We start from the raw sequence: 23,551 nt of genomic DNA on the forward strand, positions 1-23,551 counted from the left end.
TTTTATTTTATTTTTTGCTGTGGCTAAGAACGAAAATTAAATAAGGAGAGAAAAGTTTAAAGATTTGTTTGCCTTTCAATGTACCCACACAAAGTTGTTGTTTTGAGCTTAGATTTTCGCCAAATTTAATTTTTAAGGACAAAAAGGATAATTTCAGTGCGTTTAACCCTCTACTGCCCTAATTTGGTTAAAACGCAACAATTTATGTCAAAACATAATTTTGAACAAAAAATTATTGCATACTTATTTTTGACATAAAAAGTTGGCGATATTAGTTGAAAATATAACACATTAGTGTAGTTGGTTAGTTTTAACTGCAAAATAAGAATTGATTATTAAAAACAAAGTTCAAGACCAATCTATTAATGTGAAAGACATGACCACTAAAACCACTTCAAACCGCAACAATCGGCAAACCACTACGCACACTTGTCAAAGGCTCACCGTTGATACTTCTCTTTCTAATACTCAACATCAGAGAGAGAGTAGAGGACCAATTTTCCACCCCAGCGTGTCACTGACTCGATGGCACTAGGCGGCACAACCTCTTTTGTATGGTGGTCTATTTATAGCCATCAGCCAGAAAACCGCAGGCTCCATTCAATGGGAACCGTCCCCGGTCCTTGACGTTTTGCCGGCCGTGCGTCCAAATTTTGGCAAACGGGCTTTGTCGTTCTTATGAATGAAAGTATTGATATTTTCGTTTAAAACTGGATTTAAGACAGAAGTTTTAAAAACTATAAAAATAAGGTGTGCAATAATAAATAAGTTGTATATTACAGGTGGGAAAAGTTATCCTACAGATGGTTATCCCGGGAATAATTTATAGCGCTATGGCGGCCATCTTTATGGCATGTGGGATAACTTGTCATGGTTATCCCAGGAACAATTTTTAAGAGTGATTCCAAAACTTAAAAAAAACGAACAATTAACATTACCTGGACATGTTTCTTGGCAAAATTTATTGCCCTACATTCCTGGAGTATGAAAATTTGGATGTGAATGAAAACAATTCCAGGAATATTGTAACATCAAATATTTTAATTCAAATATTCAATAAATTTAAAAATCCTTCTGGGATGGGACTCTGGGTCATCTCCTGGACATGTTCCTGGGCAAAACATGTTGCCCTATATTCTTTGAGCATAAAAATACAACTTGGCATGAGGCCATGTGGAGGAAAAAAATTCCAGAAATATTTGAACTTCTAGGATGGGACTCTGGGTCATTTCCTGGACATGTATTTGGGCAAAACTTGTTGCCCTACATTCCTTGAGCATAAAAATACAACTTGGCATGAGGCCATGTGGAGGAAAAAAATTCCAGAAATATTTGAACTTCAAATATTTTTATTCAAATATTCAATAAATTTAAAAATCCTTCTAGGATGGGACTCTGGGTCATTTCCTGGACATGTATTTGGGCAAAACATGTTGCCCTACATTCCTTGAGCATAAAAATACAACTTGGCATGAGGCCATGTGGAGGAAAAAAAATCCAGAAATATTTGAACTTCAAATAATTTAATTCAAATATTCAATAAATTTAAAAATCCTTCAAGGATGGGACTCTGGGTCATTTCCTGGACATGTATTTGGGCAAAACTTGTTGCCCTTCATTCCTTGAGCATAAAAATACAACTTGGCATGAGGCCATGTGGAGGAAAAAAATTCCAGAAATATTTGAACTTCAAATAATTTAATTCAAATATTCAATAAATTTAAAAATCCTTCAAGGATGGGACTCTGGGTCATTTCCTGGACATGTATTTGGGCAAAACTTGTTGCCCTTCATTCCTTGAGCATAAAAATACAACTTGGCATGAGGCCATGTGGAGGAAAAAAATTCCAGAAATATTTGAACTTCAAATAATTTAATTCAAATATTCAATAAATTTAAAAATCCTTCAAGGATGGGACTCTGGGTCATTTTCTGGACATGTATTTGGGCAAAACATGTTGCCCTACATTCCTTGAGCATAAAAATACAACTTGGCATGAGGCCATGTGGAGGAAAAAAATTCCAGAAATATTTGAACTTCAAATATTTTAATTCAAATATTCAATAAATTTAAAAATCCTTCAAGGATGGGACTCTGGGTCATTTCCTGGACATGTATTTGGGCAAAACTTGTTGCCCTTCATTCCTTGAGCATAAAAATACAACTTGGCATGAGGCCATGTGGAGGAAAAAAATTCCAGAAATATTTGAACTTCAAATATTTTAATTCAAATATTCAATAAATTTAAAAATCCTTCAAGGATGGGACTCTGGGTAATTTCCTGGACATGTATTTAGGCAAAACTTGTTGCCCTTCATTTCTTGAGCATAAAAATACAACTTGGCATGAGGCCATGTGGAGGAAAAAAAATCCAGAAATATTTGAACTTCAAATATTTTAATTCAAATATTCCATAAATTTAAAAATCCTTCTGGGATGGGACTCTGGGTCATTTTCTGGACATGTATTTGGGCAAAACATGTTGCCCTACATTCCTTGAGCATAAAAATACAACTTGGCATGAGGCCATGTGGAGGAAAAAAATTCCAGAAATATTTGAACTTCAAATATTTTAATTCAAATATTCAATAAATTTAAAAATCCTTCAAGGATGGGACTCTGGGTCATTTCCTGGACATGTATTTAGGCAAAACTTGTTGCCCTTCATTTCTTGAGCATAAAAATACAACTTGGCATAAGGCCATGTGGAGGAAAAAAATTCCAGAAATATTTGAACTTCAAATATTTTAATTCAAATATTTATTAAATTTAAAAATCCTTCTGGGATGGGACTCTGGGTCATCTCCTGGACATGATCCTGGGCAAAACATGTTGCCCTACATTCCTTGAGCATAAAAATACAACTTGGCATGAGGCCATGAGGAGGAAAAAAATTCCAGAAATATTTGAACTTCAAATATTTTAATTCAAATATTCCATAAATTTGAAAATCCTTCTAGGATGGGACTCTTGGTCATTTCCTGGACATGTATTTGGGCAAAACATGTTGCCCTACATTCCTTGAGCATAAAAATACAACTTGGCATGAGGCCATGTGGAGGAAAAAAAATTCCAGAAATATTTGAACTTCAAATATTTTAATTCAAATATTCCATAAATTTGAAAATCCTTCTAGGATGAGACTCTGAGTCATTTCCTGGACATGTATTTGGGCAAAACTTGTTGCCATACATTCCTTAAGCATAAAAATACAACTTGGCATGAGGCCATGTCCAGGAAATGACCCAGAGTCCCATCCTAGAAGGATTTTCAAATTTATTGAATTTTTTAATTAAAATATTTGATTTTACAATATTCTTGGAATTTTTTTCATTCACATCCAAATTTTCATGCTCCAGGAATGTAGGGCAATAAGTTTTTCCAAGAAACTTGTCCAGGTAATGTTTATTGTTCGTTTTTTTTTAGTTTAAGAATCTCTCTTAAAAATTGTTCCTGGGATAACCATGACAAGTTATCCCGCATGCCATAAAGATGGCCGCCATAGCGCTATAAATTATTCCCGGGATAACCATCTGTGGGATAACTTTTCCCACCTGTATATTACAAGAAAGGCCCTACCTCACCATCAAGTGAACACAATCAAGCATCTCTGAATAGTTTTTTTTGCAGCAAACATCGCACCGGTTCAAACTGTTAGTGGATGTGGTTGATTTTGATTGACAGCCATTCATTTCGCAACCAATGCCAGTCAGGACAGCCAGATTGCGATGAGTGCGGTCGTACGATGAGCTGTGCTGGAAGTCTGGGGATTTAGAATAGATTTCCGACGGCCGGCCTGTGGTCTCTGACACTGGGCCAATATGTGCTATTTTTTAAGTTGCATCTTTGTGATACATTTCAACGCATATTCGCATATGACTTGCTTCAAGTGTTTGTTTTCTGGCCTGCCGGGAGTTTGAAGAGATTTTTTTGCAAAATGAATATATTTATTTATCTCATCAAAAAATCAAATCAAATTATTCGCTCTACAGCATTGCCTTGGCGTTCTCGATTGCGAGATTCCTACTCGAAACTAGGTGTCCGAAGGCTTGATTGTTGAGGCAATTGCAAACCTCTTTTTACACCTAAGCTTCCATCCACCCCGGGATTCGAACTGACGACCTTTGGATTGTTTGTATAACTGCCTACCAGCGACTCCACCGAGACAGGACCCAAGGAGACGACTCCTACACCTGGACTGAGCCAACGACCTAACCTTTTTAGGTTAGTCCGGGGCCAACATTTACTTCCCTTCCGACGGAAGGCGTGATCAGATAAATCTCGTCTCGAAAAATGCCACCGGGACCTTCTGGGATCGAACCCAGGCCGACTGGGTGAGAGGCAATCACGCTTACCCCTACACCACGGGTCCCGGGTATTATTTATCTCATATATAGGACGAATATGAGCTCGGTTAAACCCATTGCAAATTTTGTTTCAACTTTTTGCCCCCCACCAAAATTTCCCCAAAAATTAAAAGGCAAAAATGACTAAAATTTAATTTGCATTAAATACATTGTATAACACTTATGTATGCATTTTCATTAAAATAATTTTTTTTTTCATGAAGCGTAAAAATTTATAAATTCTTTGAAATTTTGCAAATTGTAATGAAATATAAAGCATTTTTCATACTATTTGTTTCGAAATTTCGACAATCAGCCTTGAATTTTAATTATTTGTCTAGTCTTTCTATTATGGCAATATACTTTGTACAAAGTGGACTGAAAGTGGTTTACTGAGCATTACATTGTAAAATTGATGGAAAAATTTCGATTGCATCATAAACATAGAAGTATTTTGAGACGCATTTGTTTCATCACAAGATTACTTTCAATACCTTAAAAAAAGTAACAATTGTCACATATTCATTCATTTTGGTGCAGATAAATTTGTGAATAAACGTCGGCCAACTTTAGTGTAACACTTTTTCCACCTAATTTGTTCTAATCAAACCAACTAAAAACCTTGGACTCATTTTTTCTGTTAAGGTGAAACGGTAAAGCATCGAAATATTCACACCAAACTATAGATTTCAAATGCAGTTTTAAGGAAAATACCGTACCTTAAACAACTTTTATGTGTTGCAGCCAGCAAAGCTATCTGTTTAGTAAAGAAATTGGTTTTAAAATAAAACATTTGAAATTTGAAGCTTGATTATTGAAATTTCAAATCAAAAAGTACCGTAAACCGGGATGACATTGATAGGATTTCAATTTATTTTTGTAATATTTTTCAAATGGTCAGATTTGTCTCAAGATTATTTGTTTAAACATGTACTGTGGTAGGCCATGCACTATTTTTGGAGAAAAAAAGTTTTTGCAGAAGCGTTCAAAACATAGTTGCGTTAAAAAATATTTCGAATTCCGGGCTGACTATTTTTCTTGTTAAAACCAGATTTAAAAAGTAAACATTTTATTTTTACGTCAAAAACCAGGAAGCCTTCAAGAAAAAAAATCATTGTTTTTATTTAGGTAACTTAGTTTATAAGTTTTACAAATACAGTCCAGACTCGATTATTCGAAGCCTCGATTATCCAAAGTTTCGATTATCCGAAGGTTTGTATGGGACTTCGTATAATCGAATCAGGGTAAAAAAAATTGTTTTCGTATTTTTTTTATTTTCTTACCTTAAACATCAAATTCGAGTCCTGCGACCCCATATTAGCCTGTAAAATTGAAAAATGGATTTTTTAATGCTTCACCATCGCCATTACGAATAGCTCATACGAAAGCTCAACAATCAAAAATAAGACAACGAAAATATTTTTTTTTTCGTGATTCGATTATCCGAAGTCAAATTTTTCCTAGGCCGTCGGATAATCGAGTCTGGACTGTACATATTTTGTACATATCGAGTCTGGACTGTATAAATTTTAGGTACAATTACTAAAAAGTCAGTTTGGCTAAAATTATATAAACAAAAGTATCGATTTATATTGCACTTTTAACTGAATTCGAAACATGAATCAAAAGTTTTAAAATTTTATATGAAATTAGTTCTACTGAAAATGCCTGAGAAATATTTTTTCGAATTGTGTTTAAACAACACATTAAATTTATCATTTACAATCAAATTTTATTTCTCCTAGTGTAAAATTGTCGAAAGTATCAAAAAATGCATTTCATTTTTGTTGAGAAAATCATGATGCTTTGAGAATATAAAAATAATCAACATTTTTTAAAGAATAGTTAATGAACTGTTTAATCTTTTCAAAATGTTATGAAAACTTTTCTTGAAGTACTTCAAACCATTCCGTACGTATTTAATCTCTAACCTATCAAAGTCACCCCGAATTACGGTATCACAAAATGCATTTTACGTATTTTTTTATGTTTGAGTATTAAGCCACTGAAACCTGATTACATACATCATTACTAGGGTGGTCCAAATTCGGGCTTACTCAATGATACCCCCTGAAATCAAAGATTGGCCCATCACTTGGCCAAATTCCAAATTTAGCTCATTCTGACCACGGAATCGCTTGAAGTTTGTATGGAAAGAATCTTTAAAATGTATGAAGAAAAGCAGTTTCAGTTTTTACCTGTGGAAAGCGCAATAACTATCAAATTCTAACCAATTTTCAGAACTATGATCATCGTTAAATTTGGACAAACTTTCACAAAGCTACCATATTTTTAGGATTTTTTGCTAAAAGTTATTAGTTCCCATAAATGACCATTTTGGCGCGGCCCGGTTATCTAGACAATAAGAATCGATTCAGACAAAGTTTCACCCAAATAAAAAAAAATACCAAATTAAAATCACAAAAAAACTGCTCAGAGACTACAAAATTGCACAGGTGTAAAATGGTAATCCAAACTTATTTTCCACGAATGCTTTCACATCACACGTTTTCCACACACACACTTACCATAGAGGACGACGATTCTCATTTTCGCCCTTTTTCGTCGTCGTCGATGGCAGGCATCGAAAAAGGTCACCAACAAAAGAATCACACTTTCAAGGGCACGTGCTCGGTTTTATGGCAAAATTCCACTCTTCGTCTTCTTTTTCTTCTTCTGCCACTCCTTATTTCGCTCAAGTCCTTCAACCTTTGCCAGTCCTTGAACCAATATCCCTTCGCGCAATGCTCCTGAACTCGAAAGCGGCTGGTGTATTGTTGTTGGTGGTGGGTGGTTCTGGTATTTATGTGTGTACTTGTGCGTGTGAGTGCACACCAAAAGGCATTCCAACCCAGCGAGGGGTTGTCAATTTTTATGGCTGCCATAAATTTTTACGAACGTTTTTTAAAATGAGCTTGCGAAGGAAACGCGCGATAGCGAAACGATTGCACCGATACCCTTCTATAACTGTGTGTGTGTGCGGGGGCCTGTATGTGTGCTTTTTGAAGGGAACAAACTTCTTGTCGAATTAGCGTGTGAGCGTGGCGAAACAGAAAGTTGTTCGTGGGAAAAGGGTTAATCAAAGCTTGTTGGGCATTACTTTTTACAACGTTGTATTTTGTTGTAAATTAGCAACCAGATGCTGCTGGCGTACATTGTATGATGTAGGTACTTCGTACGGTTGCTCGAGCATATGTTGTAGTAACAGTGGAGCAAGGCTTAAGATGTTGGTTGACGGATTTTACGATTTTCTAAGGAAATTATCGAATTTATCACCGAGATAATGAATACTTCAGCTGAGAATAAAAACAAAATAATGCTCAATGCAATGTTAATGTTGTGGTAGGAGGGATGCCTGTGGGCAAAAAACGATATACCCCTCTAGTTGTCTAAATTACAAATAATAATTGAGTTATTCTCCGCCAACTCACACAGTAGTTGCTCCGACACATCTTCGATTTGCGTGAAACTTTGTCCTAAGGGTTTTTTTCCCCCTTATCACGAATTCGAGCTCGATTTTTTTATATCTCTCGACAGAGGGGTGTGTGTTTTTCAATAGTTTGCAGCCTGAAATGGCGATGAGATAGAAATTTGGTGTCAAAGGGACTTTTACGTAAAATTGGACACCCGATTTAATGGTGGTGCTCAGAATTCCGAAAAAACGTATTTTTCATCGAAAAAAATACAAAAGTAGTTTCAAAAGTTCTGCCATTTTTCGTTACCTGGGAAATTTAATGTACTTTGCGAATCTGCAATAACCCAGAAGGGTAATGTTTTTATTATGAACTAATATTTTCATTTCAAAATTTGTTGTTTTTTTGTAACTTTGCAGGGTTATTTTTTAAGAGTGTAACAATGTTCCACAAAGTTGTAGAGCAGACTATGACAAAAAAAAATTGATGTATGAACAAGGGTTTTGCTTGTAACCATTACGAGTTATCGGGATTTTAAGAAAAAAAAAGTTTCGAAAAAGTTGGTCGTCGTTGATCATGGCCTCTCTCACTCACCCGCGACAGGCACGAACGACGAAACAAAGAGAATGAAAAAAAGGTAACCTTTTCAAAACTTTGTTCGTATAATAACGATAACTCGGGGCAATTTTTTCCTATTTCGTGTGAGTTGGTGATGAATGACCCAATCAGCATCTGGGCCAAATTTATCCACTCCATGTCAATGGAAAATAGACAAATCAGGACTCAAAGTTTAAACGTCAAAAACCTAAAAATGCTTGTAACTACGCAAAGTGCTCAAAACCCCTAAACAATCGTAAAATGACAAAAAAAAAAAACTAAGTTAATCCACCAATGTGGTTGGTGCCTTCCTCACTCCTTACCAAAAATTGGTCAATTCAATGCCAAAAAATATAAATAGGGAATCGTTTTTACTCGACCCTCTCAAATATCAATAAAACTTTGCAGACATGTTATCCTAGGCTCATATAATCAATTTTTGTGTATACGACGCCAGTTGCACTCGAGAATAACATTTGAGAAAGGCTTAAATTTTAATTATTTAGATATTTTTGTATTTCGGTATTTCAATATTGCTGCTGATTGAATCGTATTAACAACTAGTCAAATACAAACTTGTAGAAAATTTGACGAATTCTCTGAAAAAATACACTGAAAGAAAAAGCACGCCATTTCTAAAAGTTTTTTTGATTTCTAAGTTAAAAAAAATGTCACGTCTAGAGGGGGAAGAGCGGGAATTCCCGGATAAAAACTCCAAGGAAATCGACCATTTTTTGGAAATCTCGATTCCCGGGAAATTCGGTCGAGACTCCCGGGAAATTTTAAATTTATAAATATCGAAGCAAAATAATATAAATTAATCAGAAAATTATTTGGAAAATTCTAAATTGTTTCGAACGCTGGATGTTCATGTTCGAATAAACCAATTCTTCTCTTATCTACTTATTCAGAAAATGTAAATTTTAAATTCCAAGAATTATAGGTAATTAAGAGGAGCCAATAAATTGTGGACCCCCAAATCTGGATTTTTTTTATAAGGTCCAATAAACCAAATTTGAAGTTTTTGCTTTTTGGGTGTTTTTGAAACCGCATTGAGCCAGGGGTATTAAAAACACCCAAAAAGCAAAAACTGAAAATTTGGTTTATTGGACCTTTTCAAAAAAAAACTCCAAAAATTTACCTTAAAGTATACTTAGCAGTAACACCCCACAAATGAAATCTAAAGCTTTTAAATATTATTTTTATTTATTATTTCTAAGAGGGTAAAGCCTTTTCAAAATGATTTCAATTCCATTTCCTCTCTCGAGAATAGCAATCATTATAATCTGTTTTTGACCCTAAGTTAATTTCGCTGTATCAAGGTAATTTCCTTTTTGATGTCAATTAGTCATTTTGTGTTTCACGTCAACCTCAATATTAAATTATATTTTGGGAAAAAAACTCTGGCAATCTTTGTAAAGTCAATGTCCGCCAATTGTCTACATTCGGGTTTTCCTGATAACTGTAAATATTTCTTGAATGAATAATTACAGTTGACCTGAAAAAAACAAGTTTAAATTATTGTTCTGCCCACCATTGAAAAAACGGCTAATATCCACTTTTGGCAAAAACGAGATATTAGCACCAGGTGGTAGAGGATGTTCCAACGCATCTCCTGGAACTTGAATTTCACTGAAATAGTGTTTAGACTTGGCTGCCGATGTGAAAAACCAAACGGCTAATATGCCACTCTTATGGGAAATTGCCTTGACGGAGATTTTGTGACAAACTCTAAAACGCGTTTTTCTCGGAATACTTGATTTGGCATAATAGCCGAATTTTCAATTATGGGCAGTGTTTGAGTCGTTATTTATCATATTGCAAAAAATCCGATACTGGGAAATTATATATTATGCGTACACATTTTAAACTAAAATTTGGAGTCCCTAAAAGCTCAAGAAACGATCTTGTATGTATCTTGATTGTAAGTAAATTCATTGAAAAAAAATCAAACTTATTAAAAAAAAAATTAAATTATTCCGGGGAATTCCCGGGAAATGGCCAAATTACGTCACTCTCTAGTCACGTCATGTGATGTCACCTTCAAAATTTTGTGAAAATAGCCTAAAATGTTGCAAAAATCTTTACGAAAAATGCATTTCTCATGCAAGTCTCATTAATACAAAAACCATTAATTTTTTTTTAAGTTGTCAACGTCAACATTTTTCAAAACTGATTGCGAGAATCGATTCTCCAGACGGCTTCAAAGTACAACAACATTGAAATTACCGTAATCTGGGGTGAATCGGGACTACAGTCTGAATAGGGACAGCAGTTTTTAGAGCACTTAAAGCTTTTAAATTTGGAAATGGATGTACACATTTTGTGGCCTGAGTTTGTTCTAACCGAAACCAACCGGAAAAATCAAAACATTGTGCTCCAACATGGTTAAAACTGCTGTCCCAATTCGCCCCATGTGTCCCGATTGACCCCAGTTTACGGTACGAAAAACTAAAATATTCAAATGTGATTTTCGAATGCAACTGGCTCCATTGACACAAAAAGGTTTATATTTGCCTAAAATAACATGTCTACAAAGTTTCATTGATATCTGAGAGGGTCAGGTAGAAAAGTACCAAGAAAATGTAACGTCATGATTCGAAATCCGGACACTTAGTAGTAGCATATCATTTTTGTAATAGCTGGCAAAAAATCATGTAATTAGTTGGATATGTAGAAATATCATAGAGATGTAGTATAAACAGTCAGTTTCAAGAAAATGCATGCAAAATATGTCTTTTCTAACCATTTTTCATCAGGATTTTAAAATTAAAATGACTTGTTGTGCTTCAAATCCCGGACACTGATAAAAGCTGATTCGAAATCCGGACACTCGATTTTACTTATGAATCGCACAAATTTGGACTGAAATGTTAGTGAATGGCATTCTTTAGGTCTCAAATAATCTGTTAACATCAAAACAATCGATAGTTTATAAAAATTTGCTAGAACTCAAGGAAATCGAAACCATAAATTTCTGCTTTGCCTTCCCGGTGCTTCGAACGCCTATGAAATATTTTAAGTGAAATGTTTTGCATTTTTGGTAAACTTATAATTTTATTTTATTTAATGGTTTTGGCATTAACTACAGCGTTCAAACAAACTTTAAATGAAATTTGATGTTGGAATTCATCAAATAACACAGTTTTGACATTCATAATGCGAACTTATATCCAAATAATTGATAAAACAAGATGAAGTGTCCGGGTTTCGAAGCGTCCGGGAATTCGAATCATGACGTTATTTACTCATGAAATCTAGCGGTAAAATAACGCATTACAATTCGGGTAAAACCACGTGAGGTGATAGTAAATGTGTGTTTTGAAAAAAAATACAAAATGCAAAAAAAAATCAATTCTAAATACCTAGTTGTTCTAAGTTCCACTGAATAACAAACAAATCAGAATTTGTTGAAGCACTGTGGGACTACATATATAATAAGTTTACATCATTACCGTGCAAATGAAGATGAATAAACAGAGCAAATCAATATCCCAGCAAATCGATACGTTAGTGTTCATTTTGTTGTTGTTTGCTGTAAAGTTATAACAATGTCGACTTTTCTCCCGCAGGGTAACGAATTAGAAGAAGAACCACCAGAGGCATTAAGCATGTCTTGGCCAAAGACAACTAGGAAACGAATAACCTACCTATTAGTTGCTCCAATTTTATTTCCCCTGTACTTAACACTTCCCGACACTAGAACACCAAGGGGTAAGAGGTTTTACCCGGTCACGTTCATCGGTTCGATTGCGTGGATAGCCGCATACTCGTATCTTATGGTGTGGTGGGCGAACGTTGCTGGCGACACGGCGAAGATACCACCGGAGGTAGGTTCTACGAGATATTGTTGCAGTCCCACCCTTTTTCAACCCGACCCTCTTTGCAGGTGATGGGACTGACGTTTTTAGCAGCTGGTACCTCAATTCCCGACCTGATCACGTCCGTGATCGTGGCGCGGAAGGGCTTTGGCGACATGGCGGTGTCGAGTTCGGTCGGAAGCAACATTTTCGACGTCACGGTCGGGTAAGTTAGGGCTACTTGGATGACTTTGGAAACGCCATGCGTCTCCATTAATTTGATCGTGGCTGGAATGGTTTGAAGGAGACGCATGGTGCTTCTTCTAAATTCTGTTGAGTGTAGCTAACCAACATTTTTTTTTCGCACAGCCTGCCGATCCCGTGGCTCCTGTACGGCATCATCTACGGCCAACCGGTGGAGGTCAACTCCGTTGGCATGGTGTGCTCGATCACGATCCTGTTCTTGATGTTGGTGTTTGTCATCTTGTCGATAGCCTGCTTCCGTTGGCGCATGAACAAGGGCCTAGGGTTTACCATGTTTTTGTTATATTTTGTATTCGTTGCCGTTTCACTCATGTTTGAATACGATGTGTTAGTGTGTCCGGTTTAAATAAGTACGCTTACACAATACGCTAATAGAGAGCGCTAGTGGTTGACTAAGCTGAGCAGCAGAATGGTAAGAATCATCTACTTTAGTAGTAACGTTTAGCGAACCAACCAGAAGAAGAAGGAAGGTGTGAAAACAAGAAAAAAACGAAAAAAGTAAACCATGTAAGAAAAATTTACCAAACCCACTTCAAAGCTAGGTAACATTTTATCTAGTGGACAGGAAGCTGCAACTGAAACTAAGTTAAATATAAAAATATGTATAGTTATGTAGAAGAATGACAACATGCAAAACAAAACAACAATAGTTTGGTAAGCGATTTGCGAGGAGTAGGTAAGCGAAAGTTTGCAGTAGCGAAAAGTTGAAGTGCACAGCGAAGCGAGTTGTTCCAAACGCAAGGAGGGAAAATGCTAAACCTAAACAAGAAACATAATAAACAAAATGAAACAACAAGAATCTTCTATTGAAAACACTTGTTTTAGATTTTTATCTCCTGTTCTTCATGCAACTATAGTATCGAATCTATTATTATACATTTTAAATTATATTCAACCCAAACCTATATTCGAACAAAATCTTACCTAACTAAAATACATCTAGTTAATACAAGAAAATCAACTAATTAAACCAGTAAAACTGTATTTAAGCATACATCTCTTTCTTCTAAAAGAACAAATTCTATAAGGATCTAGACTTAAACAACCAAAACTAAATTTAAGAAACAATTTTCAAGAGCAAACATCTATTACTCGAACTTAACGAAGAAAAAAAAACACCTTAGGAAATTTGAAACATCAAGCCATTCGAGCACTATCAGCTTTTTCTCTCTCTCTTCCCACATGTAGTTACACCAAACACTCGAAATCCTTATAGTGCCATTAATCATCAGGAGCTAGTCCCCACTCACACTCTCGTTAGTATGCACACAAGCACACAAACACCACCCTCACACTAGACTTTGAAGCAGGGGAGAACACACACACACACACATTTAAAATGCATTTTCCATTCCAAACCCGGTGGAAACTTTCTCTAGTTCATATAATCACACCTCTTCTCTATACTCCACGTAAGGCAAATTTACACAGTGCTATCTTCTTCACAGAATCACACATCACAAACACACATACAAATCGAGCAAACAACACACACTTTTGTAAAATAAAAACAAAGAAATAATAGAAAATTTTCCTTCAACCTTCAACACTGTCCTTTCCACCCCTTCCCCTTCTATCTGCGATCATACCCGCGTCAAGCTTTCTATTTCTCACACACGAAAACAATGCCACACTCACAGCGGGCATTGTAGGCAGGTTAAGTGCAAAAGAATGAAAAAAACACGTATGCTGAAAAACGAATGTTCTGTTCTTTATTGCATTCGAAGGCAGAAGTATTCAAAAACACACGCACACACTTATATCAACTCCCACAAACGAAATGGTCCACAATGAGCGTAATTTAATTTACGGGAACTTGATTTGAAACATTTAACTATAAATCAAGTTTATTTCTTTGGTTTGGTCTAATTCATGTCATGGTTTGAGACAACAAAAGATCTTGAATTTGCTAAACCAGTAGTTCCGATACATGTCAAAACATTGGATTTCTGCTGTCTTCAAAGACATTTCTTGAGCTCATTTCTAATTATCTGCGTAACCGCTTTTGAATCCAAAAGACAAGAGAGCCTATTACTCAACGCACGAAGTAATTTGTTGACATTTTTTCGACCCTTCCAGCAAATGTCAAATCAGTAAACAATTGCCGGTTCAATCCCAGATCTCTTTCGGACAGATCCGGCTGCAAATTTGTACAAATTTGACGTTTGTTTAGGGGGCCGACTAATGCGGTTATGTTAACAATTTGGAAGATGAAATGTTACCCTCCAGGTTCCAATCGAACTGTCAAAACATGGTTCCAATAGAGTTATCTACGTGCGCATGTATTGCGTGTTCGTACACGAAAAAGATTGAGGTTAAATTTTGTCCGGCCAGCAAAATCAAATGGTGCGCTAGTGTGTGTACGCGAAACGTCATAAAGCTCTATTAAGCGACAAGACCTTGCTTGATTTAGGTTGGAATCTCTTTAAAATATTATTTTTAATAAAAAAAAAACTAGTTTTTACACATTACGCATTTTGTGAAACTGTTGTTAATAAAAATTATTCTCAGGCAACTCAATTGGAATTCTGATACGGGATTCAATTCGAATCGTTTACGTATTCCGTTTCAAACGCAACAACCGGTTCGTACGCGGAATCGGTTGTTGCGTTTGAAATGGATTACGTAAACGATTCGAATTGAATTCCGTTTCAGAATTCCGTTTGGGCTGACTGGGTTATTATAAACAAAAGTCTCTTAGAATTTGTTCTGTTTGATACTCGATTTTCGATCAACAGGATTAAAACAGAATCCAACCTTAAACGTGCAAGGTCCTGTTGACACTCAAATTTACCAGATTATTTTCCGACCGGAGAGATGTTAAAAGAACAACATTGTCTTTTGATAGCAGAACAAAACCCAACTTCCCAGTCAAATCAATCCGAATACTGAAACGGAATCTAATTAGAATCGTATACAAATTCCGTTTCAAACGCAACAACCGGTTCGAACACGGAACCGGTTGTTGCGTTTGAAACGGAATTTGTATACGATTCTTATCAGATTCCATTTCAGAATTCGGATTGAGTTAACTGGGTTTTCGGCACCCTCAGCAAACGTCAAATCAATACCGGATCTCTCCCGGAAGGGATCCGGCAACAAGGCTGTATATCATAGGTACTCGCGATCTTCCTTTGCATTAGTGTGAGTGCATGACTCCAAGCCACTAAAACCAAAACAATAACAAACGAACAATGGACCGTGCCAGGAAAACCAAAACATAAACAATGTCAGTGTCAGTGGAGTGAGAGAGTCAGAGATAACGATTTTGACAACCGCACTACTACACACTCAATCGCGAGTAGGTAGAAAGCCATGATCCGGCAACAATTTTGTATGGTTTAACGTTTGCGGAGGGTGCCGAAAAAAAGGTAAACAAATCACTTCGTGCATCAACCAATAGAGTTATCTACGTGCGCATGTATTGCGTGTACGTACACGAAAAAGATTGAGGTTAAATTTTGTACCCGCCAGCAAAACAAATGGGGTGCTAGTGTGCGTGAGCTCGGGCTTAGATAACTCTATGGAGTAAAACTGTCTGTCTTGTTGTTGCCATCCAGTCAGTTCAATTGCATTTATACGAATTCGGGGGCGCTCTGCAACCCAGTCAACTAAATCGGAACTCTGAAACGGAATTCAATTCGAATCGTTTACGAATTCCGATTGAGTTGACTTGGAAGGGACGGCATTTGAAAATCATTCGTGCCGTGTACGTTCAAAATCATTCAATTATCGTCAAAACCACACCTACTCTAAAATGAGTAAATGGGGGCATCTGTCAGTTTTTGGTGAATTTCGCTTATTTTACTTGAATTTACTCGTTTCTAAGTACACTGTAACTGAAAATCGCACTTTGCTGAGTTCGTTTTCGCACTTTTCCATACGATTTTTTCAGTTCAACTACGATTACACTTTTTTGTGTAATCGCAGGCGAACTGAAAAAAATCGTATGAAAAAGTGCGAAAACGAACTCAGCAAAGTGCGATTTTCAGTTACAGTGTAGGTTCGATTTTGCCGAAAAACCCAGTCAACTCAATAAGAATTCCGAAACAGAATTCAATTCGAATCGTAAACGAATTCCGTTTCAATTGCAACAACCGGTACGTACACAAAACCAGTTACTGCGTTTGAAACGGTGTTCGTAATCGTTTCGAATTGAATTCCGTTTTAGAATTTCGATTGAATTGACTAGGAATGATGAACTATCGATTTTTGGTAAAGTAATTATTTTTCACCGATTGATAGTTCATATTGATATTTGGATTTTGTTGGGTCAGTTGATCTTGTGTGAGTGCCTCCAACAAGCAAAGTAGGCCGAACCAATCATGATGACTTTGATTTGAATGTCAGCACTGAGAAAGTGATAAATGCTAATTCAAACGAAAATCAGAACACTTAGTTATTTTGATTCAATCAGGAACAGTCTTAGCAAAAAAAAAATATCCCTCACCTCAACAATTTCTTAGTAAATCTCACAACTCACTCTTACCTGGATCAGATTCAAACATCTCTCACCAAAACCATAAATGTTGCATAAAACTACAGCCTAAATACCAGCAGCAGATTCTGCGCTCAGCTTCCATAAGAAATCACACTCAGAATCAACCACCACACTCTCAAACTTTCTCAAACATTCCCACACAAACACACACAGAAAACATTTGTGGAATTTACCGACAAAGAAGAAATAACACTAAATGAATATATAAAGAGGAAAAAAAATCAATGATAATAAAATGAAATGTTAACAAATTTTTGAAGGTTTTTCTTATTTTTATTTTTTATTGACAACCAACGTGGTGAAAAAACACACAAGTAGAGGATAAATATTAAAAGAAACATAAGTATAAATCATAGCTGAAGGAATGACTTACACACAACAAAGCGTTGCGAGAAAATGACATGAAAACGACAAAAGAACACTGCTAATTAAAGAAGAACCCCGGCGAACGAAGCTTTGCCGGATCGGTCAAGCGCGAACCCTTAAAAAACTATAGCTATATTTGAGCTATGGCAAACGAAATAAAACAAAACAAAAATACAAACTTTTCATAGTTTTTACGAGTGTGTCAATTGTTGAACCTATTTCCCCTAATTCGAAGAAGAAAAAAAAACAAAACAAAAGTACATATCTTATTCGTTTTTTATTCGTCGTTTTTTCTCGACCATATTAGGTGTGACTTAGCCAAAAACAAAAACCACGCAACTAACCAGCCTGTAAAAAAAAATAATTGAAGAAAAAAGGTAAAGCATTTAGTTCTCTATTTGTCGACTTCGTTTGTCGTGAGAGAAGCAAGCAGAAAATTCACAACATGAAAAACGCAAACAAAAAAAGGTAAAAAAAACTGTAATCGATGGTATTCGTAAAATTCAGACGAAAAAAGCAAAAAATACAAATGAATCATACATCACTGCTTAAGTGTAGCGGAGGGAACTGTTTGTAAATAGTGTACACGTTTAAACCAAACAAACAAACAAGACAACTCATACAGCTGAGAAAATATTGCAAACATATTAAAAAGTGCGAGCAGACTTTGAGAGCGTACGTGCGAGCAAGTCATTCGAAGAAAACGAGAAAGCCATTTTCTCCCGTCCAATGAGAACGTTTTCGAGGTAGATCGAGCAGGAAAATACTACAAAAACAAAACTACGAGAGCTAATACCAACTTGAGAGAAATAGACAGAAAACAAATTCGATTCGAAAATGCAAAGTAAACACTCTACAATCTTTATGAGTGTTCTCAACTTCTTGTAAAAGTATCTTCTCTTTCCTAACGATTCCTTCTAGTCAACTCTAGTGAAAATCTACCTTGATTTTAAACGCATTTTTTCCAGTAAAAACTGATCTTTTTACATCTGTTGCCGACAGCATTTGTCGTTGCAGCGTTTCTACTACTGTTTAAGTATTTTTCAAAATACAACCCAAAAAAAAAGATAACGAAACATATAACAACAAACAACACTTTGATATTAATAATAAATAAATCATGAATCGAACAAAGAGCGTTAACAGCTGAACGAAATCCAGGAGTACCGTGACAGATAAACAAAAACAAAACAGCCATAAGAAAATCACACATTATAGAAAGAGATAAAAAAAGAGTTACATTCACAAACATCCACTCGTAGAAAGGTGAACCAACAAAGCAAAACAAAACAAACGAAGAAACGTAGTAGCACAAAGCATACCAGACAGAAAAACAAAAAGAAAAACAAGAAATGATCGAGCGTTGTTAAAGTTCTAGAAGTGAAAGAAAACAAAAAAAACATGTAACCATCAATGCAAAAGCAAACAAAAAAAACTAGTAAAGCTTACCTGCAGACGTAGTAAAAAACAAAAACAAAAAATACCAGACAAAACAGCGACGAAACATCAAACAACTTGTGAAAGATTTAATGTGATTAATCGGTAGAATCACACGGAAGGGGTGGATTAATTTACTTATTGAAAAAGTTTAATTATTCACAAAAAGAAATACATTTGTTTAATGCTTTCATTTCTGAAACAAGCAACAAATATGTTTAACAACTTTTTCATGTGATTTCAAAGAAACACTATTATTTTCGAGATTTTGAATCAAAACTTTGAAACAGGTTTAAACAAAATACAAAATGTATGGTCCACCTATTTGGAAAACATAATTTATCGATTAATCCCAGCCAGTCTTAACAACTCATGTTATAATGATTGACTTTGATTCAAGATTTTTTAGATTTTTTTTTTGCATAAATTCATTCAAGTTGGTTAAACAAGTTTTGATTGCACTACATGAAGTTGTTGTGCGATTTCATGGATACATGTTGCAAATTAATGAAATTCAAGTTATATGAAGTGAAAATTTCATCTTTTTGAAATAAAGCTTCATTTTATGCTCTAAATGAGGTATTAGACTGTGACAATAACAACAAATTCTGCAAAACTGTCAAAAATTGCGGGTTTAGTTGTTTGTTTATCATAGTCCAAAACCTGCTTAACGCTCATGGAAGCTCCACTAATTCTTTATTTCAAATTGAAATTTTTCGAAAACTCTTAAATGAATTGAAATGATTCTTCCAAAACAGAAAATATTTTGTACGATCAGCTTTAACGAGGTTTAATTCAACAAAACATTTTATTGAATAAAATTGACAAAATTCTGAGTTGAATCAAATTTTGTCAAATTTTTGGGTTACGAAAAACTTGCTTTTTACGTTAAGCGTTGATTCATCAAAAATCTTGTTTTACAAATCAACAAAATGTTTTGTTGATCCAAATATGCATTATTTTTCTGTTTGACCCAATTTGATCTAGTCAGTTATTTATGTCAAGAAAATCGCCAAATCACTTTTATTGACAATTTGAAGCTTGTGTACACTCTTGTCCTATGTAGATAAGGATCCCAGCAAGCTTAAAACAAGAGAGTCGCATGGGTCCTAAAAATTAGTTTAAAATTTAGTTTTATCATAAAAAACAAAATTTGGATCGCAGCGTTTGTTGACAGAAAGTATCTTGTTTGACAGCCTGTTCCAGGAAAACTTTCGGGTTGCACATCGCTAAATGTCAACTTGTGGATAATTTTTTCAATAGCACAATAACAAAAAAAGTGACCAGAAATGGTTCTTTTAAATGTTACAATTTACATGGAGCTTTTAGACCCTAAAAAAACTTTCTAGTCGATTGAATTTACCTGAAAATGATTATGATTATGGCATCGTGTTGTTTGGAAAGCAAACTGCTGTCACTTCTATAAACACCCAGTGTATTTTTTAAGCTTCTTTTGACTCGATGTCAGGCTAAGTTTAAGCAAATGTTGATCTGATAACTTGTGCGAAACAGATTTTAGATGGCGAGTATTTTTTTTTTTTCGTTAGATAGTCTTGCTGCATAATAAACCTCGTAATAAACAACTTTTTACTTGGGGCTTATCTTCTCGTGTGAATCTATTCCGTAAGGTGCCACCCACAAATGACGTGACATTTGAGGGAGTCTAAAGATGTGTGAACGCCGAACAAAGCTACGTCATTTGCGGGTGGTGCAAACACGCATTTAATTTATTACAAAAAAAAACAGTGTTTCCGAAATTTCGTAGAAAACGACTCGTTCAGCCATATTTCTAACGAAAAAATCAAGAACAAAAAATGATCTGCCGATACCGATGAATACATACAACCACCTTCAGCTATTTTGTCACCCACACGATAGCACACATCACCAACATTGACGTGTTAAAATGTTGCGCGTATTCTTACACAAACACAATCAAACACTGTTTTTCGTCGTTGTCAAATGCATACAAGTTCATAACAACCGCGATTTTCACAACAATTGTTTGTCTGGTGTTAAAAGAATATAGCTGCGTAATAAACAAGGGTTTTTTAAGTTCATACAAAGGAAAACAAAGACACAATTTTAACCACAAAACATGTATTAAACGTTAATTGTTATACACGTTTTTTATTTATATATTGAAAATGGAAACAAAAAAACTGAAAAGAGTGGATATGTTGCAAACACAATTATATGAAAGCGAAAAATAATTTTTATGGGGAATATAAGCAAAACCAAATATATTGTTATTTATAGTGGATAAAAATTAAATTAAAATAACTGAAACAGAAAAACAAACGCTTTTAGACTTCCAGTTTATGACGAATAATTCAAGTAAACAAGTAAACACAAACAGTATAAGTCATTCATACCAAATGGATTGAAGAAAATCATTGCAAAAAAAAAACTATTAAAAAAGTAAGAAACTGGTATGTAGATAAAGGGATATGAATTTGTTTATAAATTTACCAGGAAATATTACTGCAAAATATTAGTTAAATAAGCTGCAATGTGAAAACCAAAACACAAATCACATAGACGCATGTAAAGTTTTAAAACTAATTCAACAACAACAACAAAAAAAGAATGAAGCATTAACGTAGTGGTAAATTTATAAGGAACGCTTACACTTGACAACATGAGCGAAGCAGCATGCGTGAACAAATACAACAGCAACATAAAATGTAGGTACTTGAGCGAGTTTGAAAGTGATGGCTTTTTCCAAACAACAAACACAAACAAACGAAAACGAACAAAAAGAGCGTATCTTATAGTTGTTATAATCAAATAATGGGTATAACATCCAGGCGTTGCAGCGTTAAATTAGTAAAACAAATAAAAAGCAGCATACACAACCAACTAATTGAGTAAAACAAAACATCGGCAGAAAAAAAAAACTCCCACTCAAGCATGGAGGGATCTCATACACACAAACACACACAAACAAAACCTGTTGAATGTAGTGAAGTTTTTCGTAACAACCCTCGTGCGCAAGTAAGCAAAAAGCATCCAAGTTAAAACAAAAGTAAACAGAAAAAAACATCCGTCAAGTGAGCGATTGGAAGGTAAGGGAGCGTTCTTTTATTACGTAACGCGAAAAATCGGACTTTTGGACCCCCTCCCCCCCTCTCGTAACAAAATTTCCATACAAATTTTAAAAAATTTGTATGGAGCGTGACACGGCCTCCGACCCCCCCTCCCCCCCTACTGCGTTACGTAATAAAAGAACGCTCCCTAAACATCTATTTTCAGTTTTAAACTTCACGTGTGAAATGAATTGTTGCAGCAAACAAAAACACATCCACAAACAAAAAAGAAAATTAGTAAATTGTTAAACAAAATAAAATACACAAACAAAAAAAAAACACATACACACCGATGCAGTTAACAAATTAGCTTCGTTTGCTTTCTCCTTAATCAAACGTAATCTTAACAAGCGTAAATAAAAAAAACACACTCACAAACACACACCTACACATACAAGGTACTATTGGAAATCACTTACTGAAAATTGGCGACTAACGAAACAAATTTCCACCTGCAAACGCTCACTTACATTTTTAAAACAAAGCAATAAGTAATATAATTGATAACAAGGAAAATAGTTATTAAATCAACTTTACATAAATTGTAGAAGTTTAAAAGAAAACGATAACAGTTAAATCTGCAGTAAACGAAAAACACCTACATAAAGACACAAGCACACACAAGAAGAAAAGAAGAAAATAGCAGCTAGAGGCATCAATTTGATTTTCTTTTCTTACGTCTAAATTGGAGAAAAAAAATCGATACAAAGCATACAACGCCGGAGGATTAAAACCAAAAAAAAAACAATACAAAAATGTTGTTTTTATTTTGATTTCCAGACCTTTTTTCTAGTTATCATTTAAGGTGAGCATCATATTCAGTAAGCGCGTTTGTATTTATAATTTTAAGGGCAAGAGATGCAAATAAACCATTACAGACACAACATGAACTATTAGCATAAATTCGAATGTATGTATAAATTTTTAAGATAGGCATTAACAAGGAAAAAGACAACAAAAAATGAAGAAAAAAAAACAGAGTTATATACTAAAAGATATTGATTGTTGACAAATGAGATTGTCTTGCGTAGTATGTTGCGTTTGCTGTCTCATTTTTAATAAAAACTGAAAGGAAATAAAAAAAATAATAAAAGGATTAAAAAATAAGGAAAAAACTTTTTTGTTAACTATTATACATATATAGATTTGATTTTATATATATACCTATATATCATTCTCATTACAAAGCATATATAGAATATGAATAAACTGATTCTAAACAAGGAAAACAAAAGGCGTTTCATTCATACGATCCGAAGGATGACCTTTAAAAATTGGTAGAGTTTGGTAAAATTTATGAGTGATGAGTATTTGCTTTGTTTAGTTTGGGAATTTTCTCGCCCTTTCATTTAATTCATTAGAAAATACTTACCACATTATTGAAAATAATTTAGCAATATTTTATACATTAAAATCCATTTTTTCGAGAAGAAATTGAAATTAGGAGCGCGAGCTCTAGCTCGGACTTTATGCAAGATGGCAAATCTTGATTTAAGATTAAATTTCGTCATAGATTGCATTTGAAACCAACGTGACTTCCACTTGGAAACCAAAGGACAAGTCGATTGGGGCAAATCAAAATGAAATTCATTTGAATCTCACGAAAACACCGTGACAAAAATAAGTGAATGATTTTTTGCCAATGATCAGCTGGAACTGAGTGATTTTTACATTCATTTGAAATGAAGTGTGAGAGTTCAAACGCAACAACCGGTTCGAACATGGAACCGGTTGTTG

General features: G+C 34.9%; 1 protein-coding gene across 5 annotated transcripts in view; it reads left to right on the forward strand.

Annotated features, from left to right (window-relative positions):
- LOC120424891 (sodium/potassium/calcium exchanger Nckx30C) overlaps positions 1-21,677 on the forward strand; it is a 214,792-nt gene extending 193,115 nt beyond the window's left edge. For all 5 annotated transcript variants that reach the window (XM_052707207.1, XM_052707208.1, XM_052707209.1 and 2 more), the window contains 3 exons: positions 11,930-12,187; positions 12,247-12,383; positions 12,527-21,677. In XM_052707207.1, coding sequence (XP_052563167.1) covers positions 11,930-12,187; positions 12,247-12,383; positions 12,527-12,767 — 636 coding nt within the window. In that variant the 3' untranslated portion in view covers positions 12,768-21,677. The remainder of the gene's footprint in view (positions 1-11,929; positions 12,188-12,246; positions 12,384-12,526) is intronic.
- The last annotated feature ends 1,874 nt before the right edge of the window (positions 21,678-23,551 follow it).

Source organism: Culex pipiens, chromosome 2, assembly GCF_016801865.2.
Source record: "Culex pipiens pallens isolate TS chromosome 2, TS_CPP_V2, whole genome shotgun sequence".
In the NCBI taxonomy this organism is placed as follows: Eukaryota; Metazoa; Arthropoda; class Insecta; order Diptera; family Culicidae; genus Culex; species Culex pipiens.